General features: G+C 29.6%; 2 protein-coding genes across 2 annotated transcripts; both read right to left on the reverse strand.

Annotated features, from left to right (window-relative positions):
• Positions 1-198: 198 nt before the first annotated feature.
• LOC145755885 (proteolipid protein DM alpha-like) lies at positions 199-4,700 on the reverse strand. Its single transcript, XM_082572123.1, has 7 exons — positions 3,193-4,700; positions 2,829-2,933; positions 2,523-2,703; positions 2,228-2,378; positions 1,739-1,907; positions 1,378-1,547; positions 199-1,168 (listed from the first exon to the last, which is right to left on the reverse strand). Exons 1-7 carry the CDS (start codon positions 3,449-3,451, stop codon positions 845-847), a joined length of 1,359 nt encoding a protein of 452 aa, XP_082428249.1. The 5' UTR covers positions 3,452-4,700; the 3' UTR covers positions 199-844.
• Positions 4,701-6,275: 1,575 nt separating this feature from the next.
• LOC145752011 (protein lin-54 homolog) lies at positions 6,276-8,926 on the reverse strand. The gene has a single exon (XM_082568196.1). The coding sequence runs from the start codon at positions 8,908-8,910 to the stop codon at positions 7,018-7,020; it is 1,893 nt and encodes a 630-aa protein (XP_082424322.1). The 5' UTR covers positions 8,911-8,926; the 3' UTR covers positions 6,276-7,017.
• Between the last annotated feature and the right edge of the window lie 3,161 nt (positions 8,927-12,087).

Here is a 12,087-nt window from a genome sequence, read left to right on the forward strand (position 1 = left end):
ATGTTAGGCAACACATCAGGTGAAATACCACTTTGTCTTCTTTAAAACAACTTTGACCGCCGACTTTTAAATAGGGTTGTTTTAACTAAAATAAATAATTTAAATTACCAATAAGGATACAAAATAACTAAAATAGGTTTGCTGTGCTGTTTTTATTAGATCATTTAGTCTTATTACAAAAAGTATAAATGTGTAATTTATTTACATAACGACGGTGCTAAAAAGGCCGAATATCAAGGAAATAAAACACTTTAAAACTAAAGGAATGTGTACATTTTAAAATATAAGTAAAATGGTCAAAAATCTTTGTATAATAATAATAGTTATAATTTAATTGTTCTACAATGTCCCTATACAAATTAACTTTTAAAATATATTTAAAATCAAAAGATTTACTAGAAAGTTACATATAATAAAAAATAGAAAAAAAACAGTACCTTTGAAAACAGGTAGTTAATGATTTTATTAACCCTAAAATAAAACTTATAAAAAGGAGCCTATAGGCAAAAAGGCTATTTAAAGTGCTAAATGTAACTGTGTATAGAGAAATAAAATAGGTTAGTAAAATTTACCACAAAAAAATTTGCTAGTGAAAATACTAAAATCGAATTCTACAGGGAGACACTGACACATATTTTTAAAATAAAAATAGTAATAAATGGAGTTATGCTGTTAAACTGCAAAAACCTTTAGTAAAATACCCAGCAATGTGTAATCTTCATATTTACAATTCTTGCTGTATCAAAACAGGTAAATTTAATTGTTACTAGGTTTTAAACAAAATTCGGTTCAAAAATATTTAACAGTTATAAATGAAAAAACAAAGCCATTGTTTCTAGAGATGTTACTGTTTGTAATAATAATTCACCCCCATGTGGCTGTCTATCTCTCTTCTAGGATTATAAGAACTTTCTGATTCCATCAAATAATCCAACTCTATGCCTCGAGATGATCTTCTTGCTCCATAACCCCTCTCCTTGAGGTTTGTGTCACTTCTTGTTCCCACAACATAGGGTGGGGGACCCGAGCTTGCTCGAATTGGTGGAATGGTGACAGGGGCAGCAGGTGAAATAGGTTGGGATGCAATTGAAGGAGTTGGGCGAGAGGGACGATACCGCTTTATTGTTAGTTTGTTGTAACTTGATGTTAGGATCATTATAAAGTTAATCTGGTAAAATAAATTAAATAATTACTTGGCCTATTTAATATAAAAAACACATTGTTTTTAAAAGTATATCTCTTTTTGTTTTTAATTGTTTTTAAAAGCATATCTCATTTTTATTTTAAATAAATTTACCATACTCCAGAAAAAATATTTTAATTCATAAAAAAATTTTGTTAAAAAGGTATATATTTGACCATTATACGAGAACTAACCATAGCAATAATAACAAGCATACAGCCAGCAAAAGCTATCAACATGTATTGGTAAACTGTGTAATAATTCTCACAATATTCTTTTAATTTACCAAATGACCTCATATTATCACCAGGACCACAAAGCTTTCCAAAACCTTCATCATTGGTGTTTTGAAACATTATTAAACCTAAACAAAAATCAAAATCACATAATAAATTTTTGGTCAATACAATAAATGATTTATGTTTAAATAATTTAAATAACAACATCTAATTAACAATGATAATGTTATTTATAAACATATATAAGGGATTGAAATAATTATAATTCCTTTTTTTAATAAAAAGAACATGAATAATGTTTTAAAAAATTCTTTACCTAATTGCACAAGGTCTATACAAATTGAACTAAAAACACCTTCTGTGTAACCTCTGTCATTCAAATCAGAGCATCGTAACATTGTTATACGATAATAATAAACTCCCAAAGTTGTGAAGGCAAGAAAAAATATCCAACCAAATATAAGAATGTAGGTGCAAGCAATAAGCTAAAAAAATTATTTAAAGAAATCAGTTAACATTTATAACTTACTGTAGAATTCTTAATTATTATTACAAAAATGTTAATTTAAAGGAACAAATCTTAAAAACATATTATACATAAAAAAAACATGCAAATGAATTTTCACCTCATGTTTAACTTATACCAAGAATAATCATTTTAGTGTTAGGTCATATAATAAAAAAGGAAATGTTTAATATTGTATGTGGTCAAAAAAAGTAAACTAAAACAAATATTAACAAAAGTAAAAAATAAACTTAAAAAAACAATGAAAGAATAATTAGGTGGGACCTAACTAAAGCATACCCCGGCAGTAAAACAGATAGAAGCACTGTTTGGTTTTCTTTCCTTTGCCAATAAAGCCTGTGTGCTTCTTCGTGTATTAAATCCCAACAAAAATGTAAAAATCAACATAAATGGGATGATGCCATAAAATGAATATTTAATGGATTGAAAACTATAAAAAATTAAAAATGATAGTTTGTCATGCAAAAGGAAAAAAATTATATATATAAAAAAATAACTAAAAAAACAAATAAAACAACTTTTGGGTGTTTCAGTTAAAAAAGAAAAAAAATGTGGCTTTCTGTAAGCTACATACACTTGCGGTACAAGGTTTCCCAAATTGTTAACATCTCTTAAAATGAATTGGTTAGCAGTTAAAGCTGCAGAGCCTGGAAGAAAAATATATTCTGGTGCTGGATCAGTGGCTGGGTTGCCATCAACAGGGCCATATCGTAAAAAAAGTGTTAAAGTTTCGTCCAAAGCAGACCATCCTGCTCCTTAATAATAAACAAAATATATTTTAGCGAATGCATATGTAAAATCTCGTAAATTAATAAAATGATTTAATTTTTAAAAAAGTTAAAAAAAGAATGCTATACGTATTTTTAGTTTTAAATTTTACCTATAAACATTGCTGTTCCCAAAAAACTTAGTAACATGGCAATAACAGTGGCAAGTGGCATTGTTCCAATTGTAGTTAAACAATTTACACAACTGTCACAACAACCTGAATTAAGGGTTGAAATCATTAATGTTCTTTTGTTATAAATTAAGAAATAAAAGTTTTGCTCAAAATAACAAAGTTAACGGAAAAACAAAAACTATATCACAATATTACTGAAAATTTACAAAAAACAAAACTATTAGTTGACAAATTTTTAAACTGAAGTTGTTTTTGCAACAATAAAATTGCTTTACTCTTCAAGTTACCACTTTTAAATACAATACATACTTTTTGCATTTTAGTGATAAAGTTATTTATATACCTGCATCTCTATATCTGACTCTTTTTACATGGTGTGTTAATGGTGCCTGTGAATGCTGGACCTGTAATGGTGTAGCCACGGAAGGGTTTTCATTTAATATTGGTTGCCTTGATCCAACAGTACTAGGGGGCGCAATACTTTCGTCTCTGTGATCATAGAACTCAGTCACTTCACCCCTTTGATCAATACGATAACCCTTGTAACCTCCATTTACCAACGAATCTTCATCATCTAAATGATCTAAACTTCTGCGTGACATTTCAATTTAATTAAACTTTTAAATTAACCTGAATATAAAAATAAAACAAATGCATGGTTATATATTTTTAGAATTTTCAAAAAACCATAATCTGGAGTACCTTTAGGCAATTTTAACATTGATATGAGTTAGAAACTGTCTCCTTTTTTAACTTTTTATGGTGCACACAAACAATAAGGTACATTTATCTAAAAGACGTTAAACAAAGAATGCCATTATTTAAGACACTTTAAGAAAAAGTTGGCAGTTTGGGATATTATGATTAATGTTTTTGAAGGTTGCTAAAGAACAACGTAGGAGAGATTTTGGAACTTACATTTTAATATACTATAACTTGCATCTAATTTATACTTTTAAAATAGAGTTGGGATGCAACATGGACATAACTAATATATTTTTGTATCTGTCCATGTAATATAAAAATGTATAAATTAGCTTTTTAAAAAGTTTGTTATATTAAGTGTTCCTTTTCCTTATAAAGACTGCATTAGAAAAGCTAACTTGAATTACAAAACAAAACCAAGCACAAGATTATTAAATCTGGCAATCAGATTTCGTTAAATACATTATTTTTATGCTAGTAGTTATCTCAAGCTGTTAATCGCTATTCTATTGGGTTTTTGTCATTAAGCAAAAAAAACAAAGAAAATAAAAATAAACACACAAATTTTCTTACGATGTTATCAATATTAAAATATTCAATTTTCTTAATTTCACCGACACCAAATTAAAACAATTTTAGTTTTTGTAAGAGTGCAAAATGATTAAATAAAAAATAGTTTAAAGTATATATATTACTAAACAGATACGATATTTCAATTATTTCTTTGAGTTATAAAAAATAAGCCTGTTTGTAAAATATGTAGCTTTTTACATCTATTAACATGTTATAAAGTTGATCGTAAAAAGTGGGTGACAAAACCTTACACAAAAAAATGAAAAGGCATTTAAAATTATATCATTTACTTAGCGGAAGTATTTGAATCGGTTGGGTTACGATTACAGTAAAAACCTTACTTAATTAAACCATTTTTTTGTCTGTTTTAAAACATTTAGTTTAAAAGCAATTAGGTATAAAAGCCAAAGACGCTTTCGCACTTTACACTTCATAAACACTTGTACTGTGGATGTGCGCATGCGTAGACCTATAATTAAAGTATCCATATGCCTGTGCACATGTGCTCTCGTCTATTTTTTGCTTGAATGCACAAGAACTTCCCTACTTTTCAGACTGGGTGGTTACCCAATAAATTTGATGTTTTTAAAAAAAAAATTTTATATCTTTATTTATTATATTACTATTTTTAAGTAATTTAAAACACTGTTTAATTGGTACAGCTATAAAATATATGGAATCAAATGCGTATAAAATGTTTATTAAATGGATTGCATAGTCGAATGGATCAACAGTTTAAGTAAATCGAATAAATCTGTATTTCAAATGAGTGAAGGTTGAGATTAGGTTTTAATGAATTCGATCCTTTGTTCCATTTGAACGATTTACTATTCATTCAATTGATTAGTTATAATTCGACCCATTCCCCATTCTGCCATTCGTTTCAAGAAAGCGATCAATTTGATATACATTTAATATAATTCAATCTATTCAGCTATTTGACCTAACTGCCTAGTATAAATTATAGATACTCCCTATCCAAAAAAAATCTCGGGCGTGCACGCTGCCCTCATTTCCAGACTGGCCCACAGCTAGGTTTAGTACCATTTCCATAACTTCAACAAAAGTTCCTCTTTTTTCTGCATCTACGTTATAAAACTAGTTTTACGCCCACTTAAAAACGAACAAAAGCGTTATCGACAACAGGAATTGTAAGTTTTTGTGACAATATTGTGTCACAAAAAATAACAAAAAGATTGTGACACAAAGTAAAATTACCTCAAAAGATTTTTTTCGTATTTACTAAAAATGCCAAGGGGTAGGTCGCATTGAAAGCCTAGCAAAATAAAAGTCTTTAAAAATAAAAAAGTAGATAAACCAACGATGCCTAAAACAATTCAAAGCATAGAGATACTAATACTAGAGTGGGCCTCTTATAAATTTAGTGTAGGCCATTGAAGACTGATCACACAAAAAAATTAAATTATATATAAAATTTTTAGCAACGATTAAACCCTTTATACCATTTGATTTGTTTGCTTGGTTTTGTGTATATCTTTATCTTTTATGTGGGAAGGTTGAATGCACGACCTAAACAGAGAGTAACAACTATTACCCCAACTCAGTCTCGAGTTGCCTGTAGCAGGTTGGGATATTATAGATTATAATTGCCCGATAATTATGCGGCAAATCAAGTGGTGGCTTACCAGAAGTTCATACCGTTTAAAGCACCTTACTCTAGGGCAATACAGCATAAGAGCACTGGAAATTAAACCCACGGCCTCATGTGGTGCAAGTGTTTTTACCACGAAACCACGCTGCCGGTATTAATAAGATACAGCTAGAATGCTAATATACGGTTACCTATTTTTAATTGTATATATCTCTATCCTCGATGTGGGAAAGTCAAATGCGCGACTTAAACATGGAGTAACATCAGTTACTCCGACCCAGTCTCGAGTTGCCTATAGCATTTTATTAAGTAAATTATTTTTAGGACCATTTGCATATAGCATTAAGCGAAATAGCTATAAACATACATTGTGGTTGAATTTAACTGGCTTACATGTAATGTTTAAACTGCATATTCTTTGTTAAAAAAACGACCTAACTAAAAAACTTAAAAAAGGATAAATAAGCAAACTGTATTAAAAAAGTTATTTCTGTAAAAATTAGAAAAAAACTGACCACAGATACAAATCTGTAAAACTGTATTATTTAATAAAAATGAAATTTATTTAGGATTTTATACTTTTAATTGATAGCCATACACTAATAGAATTAACAAAATCTATGTACACATAATAAAGAATGTCGTATGGTAATATTAAAAACAAAGGGCATTTAACGCCAATTAAAATTTAAAATAAAAAGCTATATTATACTGATATAGTCTTGATAAAAATTTGCAAGATGAAACCATGATTAATAATTATATACCATTTTACATTATAAACAACAATAAAAGTACTATTACTATGCCTTTTTTTACTAACTTAACTAAAATGTTATGTACCTTGGGCATATATTTATCTATTTGCCCCACCCAATATTTTATGAGGTAGTCCAAAGCAAAAAGAAAACAGGTATATATAATTTTTAAAAAATGTTATGGTAATTAACCTTATCATAATTGATATTTGGTTAATAAAATTGTGAATCATAGAAAACAAGCCAAGTTAAAACTTGAACAACATATCAAGTATAACTGTAGTATAAACATTATAAAAACATTAAAGACAAGGAAAAAGTGCTTTGATTTTTTTGAAGGCAACAGAAATAAACAACATTGTTGACCAAATTACAAAATAATTATCTAAACCGCTTTAAAAAACAAATTTTTTAGTCATAAAACACTATAATGGATTCTTAAGTAGAAATTGACTTACTTGTCACAAGCTATTACAAAAAAATTTAACTTTTGTCTATAAGATCAAAGTCAAGTCATATTTTAATTCTTAGTTTTTGCTTTTCCTGCAGCTTGGATAATTTGCATCAGACATTTGCCAAACTCGTCTATAATCATTCTTTCAGCAACTGGGGTTGACCGATTTGTCTTTTCTGCTTCTTCAGCTTGGGCTAATAAACAAGTACAGGTTGCCTCAATTACCTCTTCAGTAAAAAAAGTGCAAGGAAGGCGTTCGCCAATGTTTGAATAATAATTACATGGTTGTGTTGGGCGACCTATTTCACCAAATTGAGTGTTTATTTTGCTACTTGCAGCAGCTTGTTGCTGGCATCTTACAGCAGCTGCATCCGCTAAATTCATTAAAAGATGTTGATCATCTGTGGATCCTCGATCTTCATCTACATTTCTGCACCCAATGCATTTACACTTAGATGTGCAAGCGATTCTTGCCTCATAACATTCACAGTAGTTTTTCAGGCACCCAGAGCGTTTACAATTACAACCTTTTTGATGAGTTCTATTATCATCACGGCCTCTACCTATTTTAGGTCTAAAAGCAGCTGGATTTCTATCAAGGCAAGATTTAATTGCTTTTGACCTATCACCATCATACTCTAAGTTATTATGGCAATTTATGCAATTACAATCTTCACAAAAGTGGCCATTAGCAAAGCATTCACAATAAAGTTTAAGGCACATTGACTTTGTGCAGTTGCATGGCTTCCTAATTTTTCCATTAGAAATTTTAGCTGCTGACAGGTTTTGTGACTGAGGAGTTTGTGAGTATTTATCAATATCTACTGCATTAGACCCTAGCAACTGCTCTGGATGATACAGCATTTGGCTGTTTATTTGTTTTTTGAGTTGTTCAACATATTTTGCAGGTACCATTGCATATCCAACATTCCCAGCTTGAAGCAAAGTTCCTGGTGATAAATTTGCAATGTTTGATGAGCTTTGTGTGGCAGTCGTTGCAGGCATTATTAGTCTCTGGTGAGTTGGTGGCTTTACATGTGATGTTATTTGCCTGGATGTCGTTTGAGCACCTATCATAGGTTGTATTCTTCGGTTTTGCTGGGAAAATTGACCACCCACAGAAACAGCTCTTACTTGAGGTTGAATGAGGTTGCCAATGTTGTTATTTTGGGCCAGTCCATTTGCACTAACAATTTGTATATTTCGTGTTATTGATGGTATTTGTGCTCTTTGTTGGTCTGTCAATGGCTGTTGTGTTGATTGCATTTTCTGGGTCAATTGTGTTGGAGCTCCATCATTTTGTAAAACAGTTTGAAATTGAAATTTTGTTTGCTGTTGAGGTCTATTTGTAACAATTGTAATCGGGTTTAGGTTTATGGATTTGAAGGAAGTTGTTGGTTGTACCATAGAAACTTTTAAAGAACCAGAGTTTTTTAATGGAGAAATTGGAATCTTAAATCCTCCTTTAATTGGGGATAGGGTAAGGTTATTATTCTGCAAAGTAAGAGTGTGCAATCCTTTTTGGTTTAGAGAAGGTTGATGAGCTATCGAAAAACTTTTATTTTCAATAATATTTTGTTTCGGTATAAAGGCAGCTGATGATTTTTTAACAACGTATTTGGTAATAATAGGCTGTACAACTTTATGCTGAGTAAATACTTGCAGGGGTTGTGTCTGTGACGTCACTAACAGTTTTTTCTCATTTACTTTAATGTGTGGTTGACTTCGAGATGTATTTTGTTGAAGTGACAAAGAAACAAGGTTGGGGTTAGTTTGTGTTGGAATTTCAACTTTGTTGAAAGTTTCCGGCATTTTCTGTGATGTTTCTACACTTTCTGCAATGTTTTCTACATCCTCTATTAAAATTGTTTCAATAGCATCATCTGTTATTTCATGGGAATTTTCTTGCTTATCAGTAATCATATTATTTAAATCGTCAGACCCTTCAAAGGCTTCCATTTTTTAAAATGTTTATACAAACATCTAAACCATAAAATAGAATTGGTATAAATAGTTATAAATAAGTGTAAAAAAATGCAAAAATCTAACACCTTTTCAAACAATTTTTAGATGTCACAAAAAAGAAGTAAGCACCTTCGGGTAGCTCTTAACCCGAGTTGTGACAAAAATGTATCTCTTATGGGACAATTAATCTATACTGTCTGTCTCTTTTATATACTAATGTTCCTTTTTGATTGCGTTTATAACCTCTTCCAACACTTGATTTAGTGTTTTAAAAATTATTTTTAATTAGCTTTAACTTTTGTGTTACACTGGCCTTAAAAACACCAACAGCTGATAGTATTTAACTTATATAGGAGAAAGGCCTTTGTTGAATAGTAATATTAAAAGGAAGTGATGATATTAAACCCTTGCATCTATGCTATTAGTAAAATCTAATTCTAAGGCTAAAAACAAGAAAGTTAGATATTTAAAAAAAATATTTATAAATTTAACATGGTTTTGTATTAAAAAGTATATATATATAAACACAAGTAGTTTAACTGATTCAACCTAATTGTAACGTCATTTTTCCGATTCATAGAGGCCAAAATGGGTCTTAAAAATGCATTACAGGCATAGGAAAAAACATAAATATTTTTATTTACGAAAATTTCTAACTTGGGCACCTAAAAATTTAACTAGAATTCTATTATACTAACATTTTGACACTTTTATATGCAAAAATTTTTATTAAAAATAGAAATTTGTATTTTCTCAAAGAAATTATCGCATGCCCCGAATATAATTTAGATATGTCCCCAATTTCCATTCATACAACAATGTGTTGTATGACATAATAATGTTTTGTAAACAACATTTTGGGCATTTTTTATTATTTTTTTTACTTTTATTTTAATCATGTCTCTATTTAATAACAACACTACACGAAAAAAATTGTGCGTAAAAATGTTAAATATTAGTAAAATGGAATGAAATTTTTAGATTTCTACGAAAGGAATTTTTGTAAAACAAGATATTCGTGTTTTTTCCTATACCTGTAATGCATTTCTAAGACCCATTTTGATATTCTAATTTTACTTCCGGTCGTGTGTTAAACTACTTGTGTTTATATATATACTTTGTGTTAGACACAATAATTTAACTTATAAACCCTTTTAACTTTTAATTAAACTTTTAAATAAAAAAAAGAAACCACCTTCTTTTTTAAAAAACACAATTTTATCTGAAATTTACATAGTTTGGACCCATGTAAGATATATCTTGGACCAGACTTATTTTGTTTACTTGATGACTTTTTTAGTTTCTAGCTGAAACAATACCAGTATGGAATGCAGGATAGTGCGGAACCATATGTAAACGTTAACAAAATTTTACGGTATGCGGGACGGAAAAGCATTTTTGTACTTTGCTGCGAAATGAACAAATAAAAATTTTGCCCTCTTTTGCATTCAGCAATTTTTTAACTTAAATACGGGATGCGGAAAGTCGCAGGGTGTGGGAAATAAAAATCGCTGAATGCAGATAAGAGCGAAATTTTTATATCTTCCCTATTTTTCTCTTTTGCTTTATAGTCGATTTCGAATCATCCCTCAACATTGAGCTTTTGCAAATAACATATTCATTCTGCAGCAAAGTACAAAAATGCTGAACCACATTCCGCAAATTTTTGTTAAAGTTTACATACAGTACCGCATCCTGTACTTTATTAATGTCCATTTCAAGCATCGAGTATTTTCGTACTATCACTTAGGTGATAGAGTCAAATAAAACATCATGATAAAATTTGTATGTATATTATTCACGGTAACCAGACACTTCGGCCCCCGGACACTTCGGCCAAATTTTTTTTTTCAAAACAGCGGGGATTTTGCATTTTAATTACCGCGAGAAATTTTATTTTCGCGTAGTTTTATACTGTTTTTTAGACAGTATTTGAAACAAAATAAGCAGTAAATTAATGTTTTTTTTTAATAATAATGTGCAAGAACATGTTATCTTTCTTTTGGCGTCTTAAATTTTTTAATTTTACAAACTAAAACCTATAAAAAACTAATTTTAAAAGCGCGCGCTTTTAGGTGACACAAGACGATGCATAATGATATCTCGTATTTTGCCAAATAGTGCCGCCTTTCCAAACAATATTTGAAGAAAATAGATCATTAATTAAACATTTTTTACACTGAGAAATGTGCATAAATATGTTACTAGTTATTGCCCGTGTTAATGTATAAAAATTTATATACTAAAACACAAAGAATAAAACATTTAAAGAGTTGCCAGAAGATTTGTCCTGCAAAAAAACGGCGGGAAGTCGGCGATGAAATTCCCGTGTATAAAGTCAGCGTAGGACCATATTTTACCGATATTCAAAATAAAATTTTGCATAAAGTACAGTATATATAAAAGTTTTTATTGACATATGTCATTAACGTAACAACTAATAAAAACTTTTATATATACTGTACTTTATGCAAAATTTTATTTTGAATATCGGTAAAATATGGTCCTACGCTGACTTTATACACGGGAATTTCATCGCCGACTTCCCGCCGTTTTTTTGCAGGACAAATCTTCTGGCAACTCTTTAAATGTTTTATTCTTTGTGTTTTAGTATATAAATTTATATACATTAACACAGGCAATAACTAATAACATATTTATGCACATTTCTCAGTGTAAAAAATGTTTAATTAATGATCTATTTTCTTTAAATATCGTTTAGAAAGACGGCCCCTATTTCGCAAAATACGTGATATCATAATGCATAGTCTTGTGTCACCTAAAAGCGCGGGCTTTCAAAATTAGTTTTTTAAAGGTTTTAGTTTGTAAAATTAAAAAGTTGACACGAGAAAAGAAAGATAACATATTTATGTATAATCCTCAGTGTAAAAAATGAAAAATTAACGCTCTATTTTCTTCAAATATTGTTTGAAAAGGCGGCACTATTTGGCAAAATACGAGATATCATTATGCATCGTCTTGTGTCACCTAAAAGCGCGCGCTTTTAAAATTAGTTTTTTATAGGTTTTAGTTTGTAAAATTAAAAAATTTGACACGCCAAAAGAAAGATAACATGTTCTTGCACATTATTATTAAAAAAAATATTAATTTACTGCTTATTTTGTTTCAAATACTGTCTAAAAAACTGTATAAAACTACGCGAAAATAAAA

The sequence above is a fragment of the Corella eumyota genome, chromosome 1 (assembly GCF_963082875.1).
Source record: "Corella eumyota chromosome 1, kaCorEumy4.1, whole genome shotgun sequence".
In the NCBI taxonomy this organism is placed as follows: Eukaryota; Metazoa; Chordata; class Ascidiacea; order Phlebobranchia; family Corellidae; genus Corella; species Corella eumyota.

Excerpts from the sequence above, each read along its gene's own strand:
- LOC145752011 (XM_082568196.1), bottom strand. The coding sequence starts at position 8,910 with ATGGAAGCCTTTGAAGGGTCTGACGATTTAAATAATATGATTACTGAT.
- LOC145755885 (XM_082572123.1), bottom strand. The coding sequence starts at position 3,451 with ATGTCACGCAGAAGTTTAGATCATTTAGATGATGAAGATTCGTTGGTA. Across the intron at positions 2,379-2,522 it reads GGAAACCTTGTACCGCAAGT|TTTTCAATCCATTAAATATT; the intron begins GTATGTAGCTTA and ends AATTTTTTATAG. Across the intron at positions 1,908-2,227 it reads CTATCTGTTTTACTGCCGGG|CTTATTGCTTGCACCTACAT; the intron begins GTATGCTTTAGT and ends TAATTTTTTTAG.